The sequence below is a fragment of the Mirounga angustirostris genome, unplaced genomic scaffold, assembly GCF_029215605.1.
Source record: "Mirounga angustirostris isolate CCGP_5_RB_7025 unplaced genomic scaffold, mMirAng1.0.hap1 SCAF_5, whole genome shotgun sequence".
Lineage (NCBI taxonomy): Eukaryota > Metazoa > Chordata > Mammalia > Carnivora > Phocidae > Mirounga > Mirounga angustirostris.
This window is the reverse complement of record NW_026991713.1, coordinates 79,413,570-79,428,564: the sequence shown is the minus strand read 5'-3', so window position 1 is coordinate 79,428,564 and position 14,995 is coordinate 79,413,570. Positions and strand designations below refer to the sequence as shown.

At 38.4% G+C, this 14,995-nt stretch overlaps 1 protein-coding gene across 6 annotated transcripts in view; it reads right to left on the bottom strand.

The window, feature by feature from the left end:
* ITPR2 (inositol 1,4,5-trisphosphate receptor type 2) overlaps positions 1 to 14,995 on the bottom strand; it is a 496,243-nt gene that overhangs the window by 345,649 nt on the left and 135,599 nt on the right. For all 6 annotated transcript variants that reach the window (XR_010411569.1, XR_010411571.1, XR_010411570.1 and 3 more), the window contains 3 exons: positions 11,644 to 11,795; positions 8,117 to 8,216; positions 7,267 to 7,427 (listed from right to left, as the gene is read on the bottom strand). Coding sequence is in view for 3 of the 6 variants with exons in the window: in XM_064591479.1 (XP_064447549.1) it covers positions 7,267 to 7,427; positions 8,117 to 8,216; positions 11,644 to 11,795 (413 nt within the window). In the remaining 3 variants the exon portion in view is untranslated. The remainder of the gene's footprint in view (positions 1 to 7,266; positions 7,428 to 8,116; positions 8,217 to 11,643; positions 11,796 to 14,995) is intronic.

Sequence of the window (14,995 nt, the reverse complement as noted above, 5' to 3'; positions counted from 1 at the left end):
TGGACGTGAAGCCAGACCCATCATATGTAAAAATCAAGAGGCCAGGGTGCCTGGGTGGTTCAGTCAGTTAAGTGTCCGACTCATGATTTTGGCTCAGGTCATGATCTCATGGGTCATGGACCGAGCCCCGTGTTGGGCTCTGTGCTCAGTGGGGAGTCTGCTTGAAGATTCTCTCCCTCGGCCCCTCTCCCAACTTGTGCTCTCTTGTGGGCTCTCTCTCTCAAATAAATAAATAAATCTTTTAAAAAAAATCAAGAGGGGTGCCTGAGTGGCTCAGTTGGTTAAGCAGCTGCCTTTGGCTCAGGTCATGATCCCAGGGTCCAGGGATTGAGCCCCACATCGGGCCCCCTGCTCAGCGGAGAGCCTGCTTCTCCCTCTCCCTCTGCCTGCCTCTCTGCCTACTTGTGCTCTCTCTCTATCTCTCTGTCAAATAAATAAACAAAATCTTAAAAAAAAAATATCAAGAGGCCAATTCATTACCAACAAAATGCAAGTAACAGAACAATTTCAAAATAACTTTTAAATAAGCTTTTTCAATCACCAAAGAGATAAAGAAAGTTTGTATTTATATACGAAAAAGACAAACATATCTTAAAAAGGCAGATACAAATGAACAGGTGGATACACAAAAGAACCAAGAGAAACCTGAGAAATAAAATTATAATCATTTAAATAAAAATCTAATTCATGGAGGTAAACTATTCTTCACGCATTCTAAGAAAAATTAGTGATTTGTAAGACAGTATCAAAAAAGTCAATCCAGAAAGGAGCACAGAGAGATTTAAAAAGGAAAATTATAAAAAGAAAGTTAAGGGATTAGGAGGATGAATTAAGAGGGTCCAACATACATTTAATAGGAGTTCTAAGAGAGAGAGCAAAGAGGGAAAAGATAAAGAGGTAGCATTTGAAAGGAAATGGCTGAAAATTTTTCAGAATTAAAGAAAGATATAAGTATACAGAGTAAAAGCATACCTAAAAGTCAGGTGGAAAAAAAATTAAACTTCCTTACGTTAAAAAAAATTTTTTTTTAATGAACTCATAGATACAGAGAACAGATTGGTGGTTGCCAGAGGTGAAGGGTAGGGAGCGAGTGCAATGGGTGAAGAAAGTCAAAAGGTACAAACTTCCAGTTATAAAAAAATGTCCTGTGGGTGTAATGTACAGATAGCAGCAATAGTTAATAATACTGTATGATATATCTGGAAGTTGCTATGAGAGTAAATCTTTAAAGCTGTCATCACAAGAAAAAAAATTTCCCTAAGTCTGTACGGTGACAGATGTTAACTAGACTTAATGCGGTGATCATTCATGATATACACAAATATCAAATAATTATGTTGTACACCTGAAACTAATATAATGTTGTATGCCAACCATACCTCAATTTTTTAAAAAATGCATTAAAAATTTCCTTGTAAACACACCGGAGTAAAACTTCAGGGCATCAAACACAAAGAAAAAATGTACAAAATTAACAAAAAGCAAAGAAAAAAGGTCAAAAAAGTAAAAAGTCTATCAGCAAAAGACTTCTTAATGAATACAAAATATGTCTGAAAATAATTACATTATAACTTTAAAATCCTAAAGGAAAATAACTGTCAAGCTAACATTCTATATGTAGTTAAAGTAGCACTTAAGAGTGGCAGTAAAATAAATATATTTTCATATATTTAAAAATTCAGAAGATTTATAACCCATAGACCCTACTGAATGACTTTAAATAAATTTCAACAAAAAGAAAAATGAACCCAGAGAGAAGAAATGAGAAGCAAGAAATAAAAACAAGCAGAAGATAGCAAGCAGAAGAGAATCAAGAAATACAATTCATAGTAAAAATAATTATTAGAAATAAAAATTTTAAAAAGATAATATATCATAATTTATAGGATACATATACTCCTTTGTAGATATCAACTATTATAAAATAAAAATTTTAAATGAAAAAAAATAACACAGAACTATGGTTCTAGACAAATATTCCAAGGAAGATGAGACAGTATCAGTGCATTTTCTCCCATGAGCAGAAGGTGCTTTTCTCTCATGAGCAGAAGAAATAAATATCTAATAGCTTCAAATTTTATAGGAAAGAATATGCAGTTATGCAGTTAAAATGTATGACAAGAACTTAAAGGCAATTGCTAAAGATTAGCAACATGACCTAAAGCTTTTAAACCAGTAGAGGAAAAGGAAAAATGGAGAGAAAATATAAACTTTATCAATCTAACAGAAAGCAAGAAAGTAGAGGGAAAAGAAAAAAAGCTATACTAAAGAAAAAAATTAGACTAAATACAAACACATTATTTCTTTTAAAGAGAAAGATTTTATTTATTTATTTATTTATTTGAGAGAGAGAGAGAGAAAGAGTAAGCCAGAGAGAGAAGGAGCAAGGGGAAGGGGGAGGGAGAAGCAGACTCCCCGCTGAGTAGGGAGGCAGACTTGGGGCTCGATCCCAGGACCCTGAGATCATGACCTGAGCCGAAGGCAGATGCTTAACCGACTGAGCCACCCAAGCTCCCCTAAACACATTATTTCTTAAATGCAAAATAATTTAAAGGCTATCAGATTAGATTTTTTATTTTTTTATTTACTTATTGTCCTCAAGCCTTCTATTTTTTTATACTTATCATGCCGTGAATTCATAGGAAATGGGTTCCAGCAGCTCAGGCTCCCTTCCATTGGTTCTCACAAAGGGTGTTTCTCTGGGCAGAACAGCCTGGAGCTTCAGTTGAACCCAAGAACCTTTCTCTTCTGCTTCCTTCTTTTTCTGATCATTTTCCTTCACACTGTGCAGGAAGCTATCTCTACTTGAGTGCTTAATATGCATTAATCCTCTTGGCAAGAGTCTTGCCCTTGTTTGTCTACAACAATGCCAATAGCATGCTGGGTAACGTTGTAGACTCTTGCAGTTTTGCCACGGTAACATGTGTGGGCGTTTCTTTTTGAACAGTGCCCATTCCCTCGATGTTCACAATATCACCTTTCTTGTAGATTTGCATGTACGTGGCCAAAGGAAGCACTCTGTGTTCTCTAAAAGGCTAGAGAATATAGCAGGTACCCCTCCTCTTTCCCTTTGTGTTGGTCTTTTTGGAGAATTACTGGAAGATGGGGGCTCCAGATGAAAGGGATCAAATTAGGTGAGGAGTTAAAATGGTGGAGTAGTAGGGGGACCCTATGCTTGTCTTATCCCTTGAACACATCTAGATCAGTACCAAATCATTCTGAAGACCCAAGAAATCAATCTGAGGACTGAAAGAACAAACTGCCCACCTAGAAGGAGAAAAGAAAGGGATCAGATTAGATTTTTAAAATCTAGCTCTCTGGGGGTGCCTGGGGGGCTCGGTCAATTGAGCATCCAACTCTTGAATTCAGCTTAGGTCATCATCTCAGGGTCATAAGATGGAGCCCCACATTGGGCTCTGTGCTCAGCGGGGAGTCTGCTTGAGATTCTCTCTCTCTCTCCATTTTCCTCTGCCCTTTCCCCCACCGTGCACTCACTTCCTCTCTTTCTCTCTCTCTCTCAAATAAATAAATAAATCTTTAAAAAAATTTAAAAATATGGGGCACCTGGATGGCTCAGTTGTTAAGCATCGGCCTTTGGCTCCGGTCATGATCCAGGGTCCTGGGATCGAGCCCCGCATCGGGCTTCCTGATCTGCAGGAAGCCTGCTTCTCCCTATCCCACCCCCCCTGCTTGTGTTCCCTCTCTCTCTCTCTCTGTCAAATAAATAAATAAAACCTTTTAAAAAAAAAATTTAAAAAGAATAAAAAAATAAAAATAAAATCTAGCTCTCTGCCGCTCACGAGAGACATTACTAAAACAAAATGACCAGGAAATCTGAAATAAGCTGATATTCGAAAAGAGGCTTTAGACAAATACTCAACAAAAGATAGCTACTGTAGCAATAGTACTACCAGGCAAATAAAATTTAAGGAAAAATGACGTTGCTAAGGAAGATATTAACTTTGAATTACAAGGATATCTGATCTGAAAAAAACAAATGAACAAACTGGTGATTCCATGTGAGATGACCACTATTCTAGATCCTGAGAGTTTCTATCTCAAGGAATTAGAACCAACCTCAAACCAGTAAACTGCATAAAAACATGGCCATAGTCTGTGCTGTTCACTACCTCATTATGAGTGTGTGTGCATGCTGCATGTCCCCGTGCCTGGCATATACCAGGAGTTCATGAAACATGAATTAATTACAGCTCTGAACTATAAATGCTGCTGAGGAAGCCCACATCTTTCTCTGGACCCTCAGAGGTAAAACATGGTGCAGAAAATCTGGTTTATGATTGCATGCATCACTTCTTCCAGCTCTGAACAGCAGTTAACCCCCATTCATTCTACCTCCTCTCCCACCCCCTAATATGTTCCCAACACTCTCTATTTTGTTGGTGCAACTATGCACGGTAAGATCAGAAAATTCCACTGAAAAATATCTGAGGTTGAGGATCTTGGAGCATAGCATAGGAGCTTGCGCCTCCAGAGGCCATTCCTGGGGCGAGCAGAGGGGGAGCCAGGAGAGAGAATTCAAACAACACAGACATTTTGAGCTAGATCTGCAATATTCTAACGCCTTCCCTCTGACCTTGTCTCATTCTTTCTGGTTTTGAGTAAAAGAAGATCTAATAATAACCTCATTCTCCAGAGGAGAAAAAAGTCACAGTTGTGAGGTATTTTCAGAAAGAATTTTATACTGAATTCTAAAACAGAGAAAATAACGTAAATGCATTCAAGTATGCCAATAAGTTCCACTGTACTGACAGGCAGCTTTGAATGAATTTTGATGGGAGATGACTTTCCTAAAATTACTAAATGAAGATCAATAATTGCAACTTCGTATTTCTCAGGCATATTTCTCTTCACTTTGATGTTTCTCACTCTAAAACATGGGGAAAGAAACAGGAGAAACAAAAATGCATGAACCCTGGTCAGCCCTGGGTCCAGCACACCATCCTTTAAGAATCATGAGAGGGTCAAGATTCTCTCTGGCAGAAAGTGACAAACAACTTGCTCGGGGTTACAACCAGCAACGGGGGAGGGCTCGTATCTGCTCTTCACTTGTCCTTTTCTTCAAGAAACACCTTACTATTAGCAAGGGAGAGTTTTTAAGTGAGGCTGAGTAAATTTCTGTGCATATGTGAGTGACAGAGACGAAGAAATGGATTCATCCAAAGGAAGCATTGACAAATAACAGGCAGATAAAAAGTGCTATTTGCACATTGGATTCCATCACACGTTGTGATCCAGCTCAGATATCTAATTGTCTATAGTCCAGAAGAGCAGGGCTGTTGTTTCAGCTTCTGGCCTTCATTTATTTTCTCCAATAAGGTTTGGGGTACAATTGAATATACAATAATTATTTTCAAATTCACGTTTGTGAGGGGCAAAACAGAGGTAAGAACAGAAAGTAAGCTGAGAAACAGCTATTCCATTTGTTTGCCTATTTGTGATGTTTTTCTACAGATAGGGGTGGGAAAAGGCAAGTTGCATTTTTGTTCCTTTGTATTATAAGATACATCTAAAAGTTCATAAAACATAAATGTTTAGTTGTGGAATACTTCTAAGGGGACCCCATAAAGCCACCACCCAGAGCAGGAAATGGAACACAGCAGAAGCCTCCTTGAATCTTTTCCCTCTAAGGGGAACACCATCCTGATTTTTGTGACAATTATTTTCTTGCATTTCTTTAGAGTTCTGCCATTCTATTTCTTTGGAGTGCAGTTAAGCACTCCAAAGAAATAGAATTTGATTTTGCTCGCTTTTGAATTGTACAAATAGTATCACAGTGCATGTAACCATGTCTAATTCTTGCTCAATCTGAATTTTACTGGATTTATCCATGTTGTTACACATAGATGTAGTTCATTTATTGTCATTGCTATACTATAGTCCATCACATGAACTTACCAAAATTGTATTCACCTATTCAACTGGTGATGAACATTGGATGTATTTTTAAGTATGGGGTTGTTGATAATAAGGCTGAACATTCTTAAACATGTGTCCTGGTGCATACATGTAGGAGCTTCTTTTGGACAGATGTTCAAAAACGTGCAGCCTAGGAGAAGAATTGGTGAGTCACGGAGTGTGTGTATGTGTGCGTGTGTGTGTGGTAAGAACGCTTATGATATCTACCCTCTTAACAAATGTTTAAGCGCACAATACAGTATTGTTAATTACAGGTACAATGCCGTACAACAGATTACCTTGTATAAATGAAAGTTTATACCTATTAAACAAGAACTCTTCATTCCCCCCTTCCCACATATACATCGGAATGTTATTCAGCTTTAAAAAAGAAGGAAATCCTGTCACATGCGACAACATGGGTGAACCTAGAAGACATTACACTATGTGAAATGAGCTAGTCCCAGAACATGCATTGCATGCTTCTGCTTATATGAGGAGTGATTGCTTTAACTTTGCAAGTTACTGTCAAACTATTTTCCAAAGTGTTTATACCAGTTATCATCTCCCCAGCTGTGATGAGAGTTCCAATGTAGGAATGCCTGGGAAATTGGCAAATAGCTTTTTCTTGTTCAAATGTAAAGGTATGTGGCAGACCATCAAGTAGGGAAATATAGAGAGTGCTTGTGTTCTGGTGCACTGAAAACATGTAGGCTTTAAAACCACACATGATCAAATCCCCCACTTACATAAAATGAGAATAATGTTCATCTCAGGACTATATGAAGGAGTAGATAAAATATATTTACAGTACCAACACAAAGTAGGAATGATATAATTGACAGCTCTCAGTAGCATTCTCTTTCTCAACTATCTCTAGAACCAAAGTTGAAGAATCGAGGATCCAGTTTCTCTGTGGGAGTTATAAGGGCAGGGTGCTATACCTTGCAGATTGTTTTCTAGTATATTTATTTTGTGGTACAGGAGCAGACAATGTGTCTTGAATAAATAAGAATACAAAAACATAAAACTTCTTTTAGGACTTTTATAACTCTTAAATCCAAATATTAAATGAAGTGCAAGTCATTTATGAAACATTTAAAAGGAAAGATTGGCGAGTAAAAAAACAACTGTCTTCAAGCCAAGCTAAAATGGAAAAAGTGAATATTCCACCAGATTTTAATGTCACCATTTTCATTCACTCACCATGATCCGCTCATTCGGAAGCAGGTGTACTGCTATGGAGACCATTCTAAATATTCCCTTAGAGTCATTCATTCACTTGAGGTTTACCACAAGAGTTGACAACTGACTCTTGATGATTTAAGAGCCATTTAAAAAGTTACTAACCTCCTTTCATTCTGAGTTATTGTACCATTTTCCAGCTTTTTAACTGTGGTCGCCAGCACTTTATTTGCATCATTGGCAAAGTCTAAGTCTCGGACCTCAGACAACGGGACAGACACAATGGCAAATGCTTCTTTATCTTCTTTTGTTTGGCAAGTTCCAATCTGCAATGTGTTTTTTCCATTCAGATCAGTTGTATAAGACAGGAATAGCTCATCCACACACAATAATTCCCACATGCATCTTCCACTATGAAAGACTGTAGGGATACACAGATTTTCTACACCCATTTCCTGCCTTGTTCCCAAAGCCCACCTAGAACCATATCCTCTCACACTTGCCCTTTGCTTCAGTGTCAACAGAGTAGAGAGAATGTACTCCTGAAATCTTCCCCCCCCTTCTACATGCTGCTCCTTTTTTTTTTTTAAAGATTTTATTTATTTATTTGAGAGACAGAGAGAATGAGAGACAGAGAGCATGAGAGGGAGGAGGGTCAGAGGGGGAAGCAGACCCCCTGCCAAGCAGGGAGCCCGATGCGGGACTCGATCCTGGGACTCCAGGATCATGATCTGAGCCGAAGGCAGTCGCTTAACCAACTGAGCCACCCAGGCGCCCCTCTACATGCTGCTCCTATGACTTGGGTATGTGTGCTGCATCCTCCAGAATCACAGCCTTCCAGCAGCCAAGCCACTTAGTTCAGCAACCTAAGCAACTGGCAGAATGAATACGTGATGAAATTAATTGCAACAATCTCTAATATTGGTAAAGATGGATTGTAAGCACCATGTCAATCACCCCCTGATCCTAATCACACAACATATGGCTAAAAATTAAACCACTCAAGAACATTTACCTTCAACATAACAGGTCTCTCTTCATCTGTGTCTATGGGGATACTAGTACTTGTTACCCATGTGTTGGTACATAAATGCCTCAACCGGACATATGAGTTCCTAAAAGCAAAATACAAAAAAACAGATTATAAAAAATTAGCACACTTACATATTAACATATTTTAACAGTTTCATAAATGATATGAATGTATTTCAGACTAGTAATTGACTCAAGTATAGATCAGTCTAGTTTAAGAAAAAGTTCTGAGTCAAAGACTATTTCAAAGCATGTGGTATTATTACCTAGACCGGTAGTTCTCAAAGTGTGGTCCCAGCCCAGCAGGATCAGCATCACCTGGGAACTTATTAGAAATGCAGATTCAGGGCGCTTGGGTGGCACAGTCGGTTAAGTACCAACTCTTGGTTTTGGCTGAGGTCGTGATCTCAAGGTCATGAGATCCAGCCCTGTGTTAGGCTTCATGCTTTGGCATGGAGTCTGCTTGGGTTTCTCTCTCTCTATCCCTTCTGTTCCCCTGCTCTCTCAGATGCTCTCTCTCTCTCTGGAGTAAATAAATAAATCTTAAAAAAAAAAAAAAATATGCAAATTCTGAGGCTTCATCCCAGTTCTCTGAATCAGAAACTCTGAAGGTAGGGCCAACAGTGAGTCTTTCAGCAGCCTCTCCAGGCAATGCCGATGTGAGAACCACTGACTGAGTAGCCACCTCAGCTAACACTGAGTCTGATCATAGGCCCTTCTGCGGCTTAATCATCTGCATGTAAAAGTATGTACAGCCAATTTTCATTATTTGCCAATTCTGTACTTGTGAATTCACCTATTCACTAAAATGGATTCGTAACCCCAAAATCAACAGGGCATTTTTGCAATCTTCTCGGACATGGACAGAGTGGCAAAAAATTTGAGTCCCCACTGTGCACATTCCCAGTGAGGCTGAACAAGGCAATGCTCTGCCTTCTCGTTTCTGCTTATACTATAAACAAGCGTCCTTTTCATGGTCTAGTTAGTACGTTTCTCCACATTTCTGTGCTTTTTGCTGATGAGCTTGCTGCTTAAAACAGTCCCAAGCACAGGGCTGAAGTGCTGTCCAGTGATCCTAAGAACAAGGCTGCAATGTGCCTTATGGAGAAAATGCTCGTGTTAGATAAGCTTCATTCAGGCATGAGTTATAGTGCTGATGGCTGTAAGTTCGATGTTAATGAATCAACAATACATATTAAATAAGGTGTCTTTAAACAAAAATACACATAACACAAGGTTATGTGGTACTGACTGATGAAAATATTGTGACCAGAGGCTCACAGGAACCTAACCCCGTATTTCTTCTAGGAACAATGGCTCAGTATTTGCTAATTCAATGTACTGGGGAAAACAAGAATCAACTGTATGTGAACTGTGAGGAAATACCCGAGAAAGGACAGCTAGAACTTCATCCAACTCAAACATTATCATTTTAGTGAATCTTTTATTAACATCATTTCTTTAACAAATATGTGTAAAAATATCTGTTCAAACAAAAGCATTGTGGTAAGTTCTGTGCCTCCAAGTTGCTGAGAGTTAGGTAGGAAATATAAGGCATAAATAAATCATATAACATGAGGTAAAAAGCATTAAGGTCAATAAGACAGAACCAAATAAAACAAGGGCCTCCGGGAAAGAGCGAGTCACTCAGCATCATGGTTCTGCTCCTTCATAAAGGTAGATACAATAAAAACTGAATTTCAAAAATATAAAATAGCACAAACCAATCCTTGTACAAATAATCAGAAATTTACCACTAATTTACCTCTCATTTGCCACTAAATTTACCTTTAATCAACCACTTATCATGGGTCTGTGCACTCTCTAGTGAGATTCTTTTATCATTTTCTTATGTAAACTTTCTTGGTTAGAGTTCAAGGGGGACGCCATTTTTACTGAGTTAAAATCTAAAATGATTAAAGTTACAGTAAGGATTGATGAAGATTCCAGTACTCAGAAGAGAAGGCCAGCAACCTGGATCAGGGAAAACCCTCAGATGGGATCTCTTTATAGGCTTATAACAGTGGAACAGGAAAGCATGAGCGATGGCTGATATAAAGCCAAGACTGGGCAGCATTTCCCATGAACGAGCATAACCAGGTAACACCTTGGGAAGCAAAGTTTATTGATAGTGCTAATGCAGCAGTGCTCCCTGGAAGTCACCTACACAACGGTGTCTGCATCTTGTACGTACCTTCAGTATAACCACTGCCATCTTCCCAAGGCCAAGTACAATAATGCTCTATCAAGGACAATTTATTTTTTTTGAAAGATTTTATTTATTCATTTGACAGAGAGAGACACAGCGAGAGAGGGAACACAAGCAGGGGGAGTGGGAGAGGGAGAAGCAGGCTCCCCACTGAGCCAGAAGCCTGATGTGGGGCTGGATCCCAGGACCCTGGGATCATGACCTGAGCCGAAGGCACACGCTTAATGAATGAGCCACCCAGGCGCCTTATCAAGGACAATTTAGAACCATCCCACTAGATCTAATGATATGGGCAAGACTCCTCGATAACACCTAGAGACTGCATCATAGTGCATCATAGCACAACTGTTGGGAGATAGACAGTTGCGGGGCAAAAAGAGCTTAATTAAAATAATCGAATCCAAGCAAAAGAATGTAAGACATTCTCTGACAGTAAGTCCTGGCTACCTCATTACCAGTTCGACTTTCTCACCCATCACTCACTTAGGTCCAATTGGTTTCCTAGCTGGTCCTTCAGCACACCTGATAAATTTTAAGATTTTTCTGTTTCGTGTTCCTGCTGCTTGAAACATTTCTGATGGAGAGGCCTTGATCTCTCAAAACATTCAGGTCTTTTCTCAAATGTCCTAAATCAGAGAGGCTGTTTCTGAACAGTCATACCTAATACAACTCTCTCTGCAATTTTTTTTTTTAAAGCATTTATATTACCTGGCCTCCTATTTTATGTTTGTCTATTGCCTTACAGCCTCATTTGAATTTAAGTTTGTTCAGTTCTCTTCCCAATGCCAAGGGCAATGTCTGTTAAGTTCAATAAAAATTTATTGGCTGAATGACTAAATAAATGAACAAATGGATGAATGCATAAATGAAAGCTGGAATTTGACATAATAGAAATAAATGATATAAGTATTGATAGAAACGCTCCTAGATCATTTTTCATGTTAGTAACCAAAGGCCTTACAAGTAATAAGAATAAATAATTCTTATGAATTTTTCAGAATTTCTTTGATCCTGCACATTTTAATTATTTATGAGAATAAAACAAACTATGTGAATCTTCTCACAAAAGAGGCATGATTTTTACACAGTGGTTCTTTACTTACGCTTGCTCCTTTGATATCACAAAAATTCTATTAACATTATATGTTAATTCCTTACCTACCATTATAATTACTCAAAGAAATCTTATTATTTATTGTATATTGTATATTGTTTATTGTATATATGGCTAAACAATATATTTATGTGTGTGTGTACATATATATATATATATATATATTTTTTTTTTTTTTTTTTTTTACCTTGGAACCAGGCAGTCAGCTCTCTGAAGAGTTGTGGCATCCAGTTCAAAAAGGGACGCAATGTCATTTCCATGTGGGACTGACACTAAAGTATACATAATCTTCTCCCCGGCCTGGCGTTTCTTCTTTGAAGTTGGAAGATCTCCATCTCTCTATTGAGGAGGTACAAAGTTATTTACTTTTAGCAGGTTTCTTATCAAATTCTCCAATTAATCAGGAGATAAGGTTTAAATCTGTCCATCATTTCTTCATTGGATCGTGGAGATGTCTGTTTCACATCATCCAGAGAAAGCAGGTCAGGCCTGACAGCCCTGAAGGTAATTATTATCAATAGTGATAAGTCACACACTCCTGGAGGGACAGCTTGATCTGGGCAAATTATCAAAGCACTAACAGTCATAATAGTTGTGTTCCCTTACCTTGTCTTAAAACTTAAAACTATTTACATAGTAGTTTTGATCATGCCACATTTAAAAAAACAGAGAGAAGAAATAGTGTGTAGAATCATCTAGATTTCATAAATTCAAGAATCAACATGGCAGTGTCTCAGAGTTCCTAACTAACTCCCAGAACATAATTGGGAGACAGAACATAATTGGGAGAGAGAAACACCCCATTTTAAGCTGGCAACCACATAAGATTGGTAATTATATATTTTTACTTGAACCAAGTCTCAATCCCTGTGGAAGAATATGATGCACAAGAAACCAAAAAGTGATACAGCAAAAGTAATATAAGATTGGTAATTACATACATAAATATAATTACTTACACATATTTATTGAAAGAAATGAAATTTTTATTTTTATTTATTTTTAAGATTTTATTTATTTATTTGATAGAGAGAGACACAGCGAGAGTGGGAACACAAGCAGGAGGAGTGGAAGAGGGAGAAGCAGGCTTCCTGCCAAGCAGTGAGCCCGATGCGGGGCTCGATCCCAGGATCCCGGGACCATGACCTGAGCCGAAGGCAGACACCCAACATCTGAGCCACCCAGGCTCCCCAGAAATGAAATTTTTAAATAAAAGAAGTAGAGAGAGAGAGAAAGTGAGTGTCACTGTACCATCACAAGAAGTTGAATTGAAGTAGGGAAGAGAAGGAGTGTTTGAAAGGTAGATGAAAGCAGTCCATGCCCCAACGACAAGCAGGTGTTTAATGGCCACTATGACAACGAGATATTACACCCAATCATTCCAAAACATTCACTTGAAGTTCCATCCCAAGATTGGGAATATCATTTCCTTTGCGGTTTCATTGTGATGTCTTCTGAAAATGGTGTGCAAATTGGTAGCACCACTGAACTGTGAATGGGCAAAGGAACCCCAGGGCTCCTAAGCAGGAGCAAAACTGTTAGGTGCTAAGCCTCACATAATCCAGAAGCACTGGTAGCTCCTGACATCTTTGACTTATATGTCTTCTACAGAGACCAAAATTCAGAGTTAAATGAAAGCAGAAGTCTGGCAAACTGTCCCCAGGTAGTTTGACCCCCACAATAGTTGTTTCTAATCAGTAAGTATAAACTATACTTATTGATCAGGAAAAAAGCACACTTAACTAACTTACAGCATATTATAAGGGAATGTAGAGATATAGGGGAAAAAAATGCAGAAACAGTAAGCAAACCATATTTTTCAATTTACACAAAGCTTCTCATGATACCAAAGTCATTGCTGTTCTCACTAATCTTACAACAAAAATTTGAAAGACAGGAAGATGAATATTATCATTTCCTTCAGACAAAGAGATGAGTGCAGTTACCTACAGTTGATGAAGGATGAGGAAAGGGGAAGAGAGGGAAAAAGGAGAGAAAAAAGAAGGAGGAGAAGGAAAGAAGGAGAAGGGAGCAGTGGTTTGTGGTAGTGAATGCTCAACGCCAAATTCAACTAGCCACCCCTTAATCCAAGTGAACCAAAGCCAGTGGCCTGGCCTGAGCCCTCCAACACTCACTAAGTTACTCCTCAAAGGGTAGGAAAGAACTCACAACTAAGAACCTTCCTTAGGGCTTCTGAAAAAATTTTCATGGGTCATGAGACGAATTTTCACAGTGATCTGAGTTGAGGGAATGAAGTCTGAATTGAAGACAAAATCTGTGAGGGACAAAAACACCCTCATATCCTGAGAAAAGAAAATCTAAATGTCTTTAAATAACCCAATAAGAGTAGCCTGGTCAGACAAATGAGTTGGGGGAGATGACTGCTCAGGTAACATAAAATTAGGCTCCTGAATCTTGAGATTGGGAAGGGTCTTTAAAGACCATCTGTGAGCTAAGAGTTCTTCCCAAATAAATTTCTGACAGTAGCTACTCAAGTGAAATTCTATCATTTGGAATTTATTCTTCTGGGTCTTGAAAACATTTGGTTTCATTTTAGTTATTCCCTACTGAAATTTGGAGAGTCTTTGTACAGTTCTGTTTATTTCCTGCATTTCAACCCTCAAAATGGATTAGGAGGAAGATCCTCAAGGAAAGAGGGAATGGAAAGGTAGAAACAGGGCAAAGGAAAGGGAAATGAATGTGATACTCTAGAAGAAAAACAGGAGTATACAAGAGAAATACAACACTAAGGGCACCACCCCTGAAAGAAACAGCTAATAAATTGGTTTTCATGAAAACCAGTTTCTTCTGCTCTGTGAAAGACACTGTCAAGAGAATGAAAAGACAAGCGACAAACAAGGAGAAAATATTTGCAGAAATACTTATCTAATAAAGGACTGTTACCCAAAATATACAAAGAACTCTCAAACTTCAGCATTAATAAAACAAATTCCCCAATTTAAAAATGGGTGAAAGACCTGAACAGACATCTCACTGAAAAAGACATACAGGTGGCGAATAAACATATGAAAAGATGCTCAGCATCATGTCATTAGGGAGTTGCAAATTACATAATGAGATGCCACTCACAACAATGAGCTAACCACACACACACACACACACACACACACACACACACACACACCTATTAGAATGAATAAATCCAAAACACTGAGGACTCCAAATGCTGACAAGGATGTGGTGCAACAGAAACTCACTCATTGCTGGTGGGAATGCAAAATGATACAGCTACATTGGAAGACTGTTTGGTGGCTTCCCACAAAACAAAACATACACTGTACCATATGACCCAGCTATCATGCTCCTTAGTATTTACCAAAATATGCACACAAAAACTTGGAAATAGATGTCTATAACAGCTCTACTTGTCATTGCCAAAACATGGAAGGAACCAGATGTCCTGCAGGAGGCAAATGGATAAACAAACTATGGGACATCCAGACAATGGAATATTATTCAGTGCTAAAAAGAAATGAGCTATCCAGCTACAAAGACACGTCAGAACCTTAAAATGTATA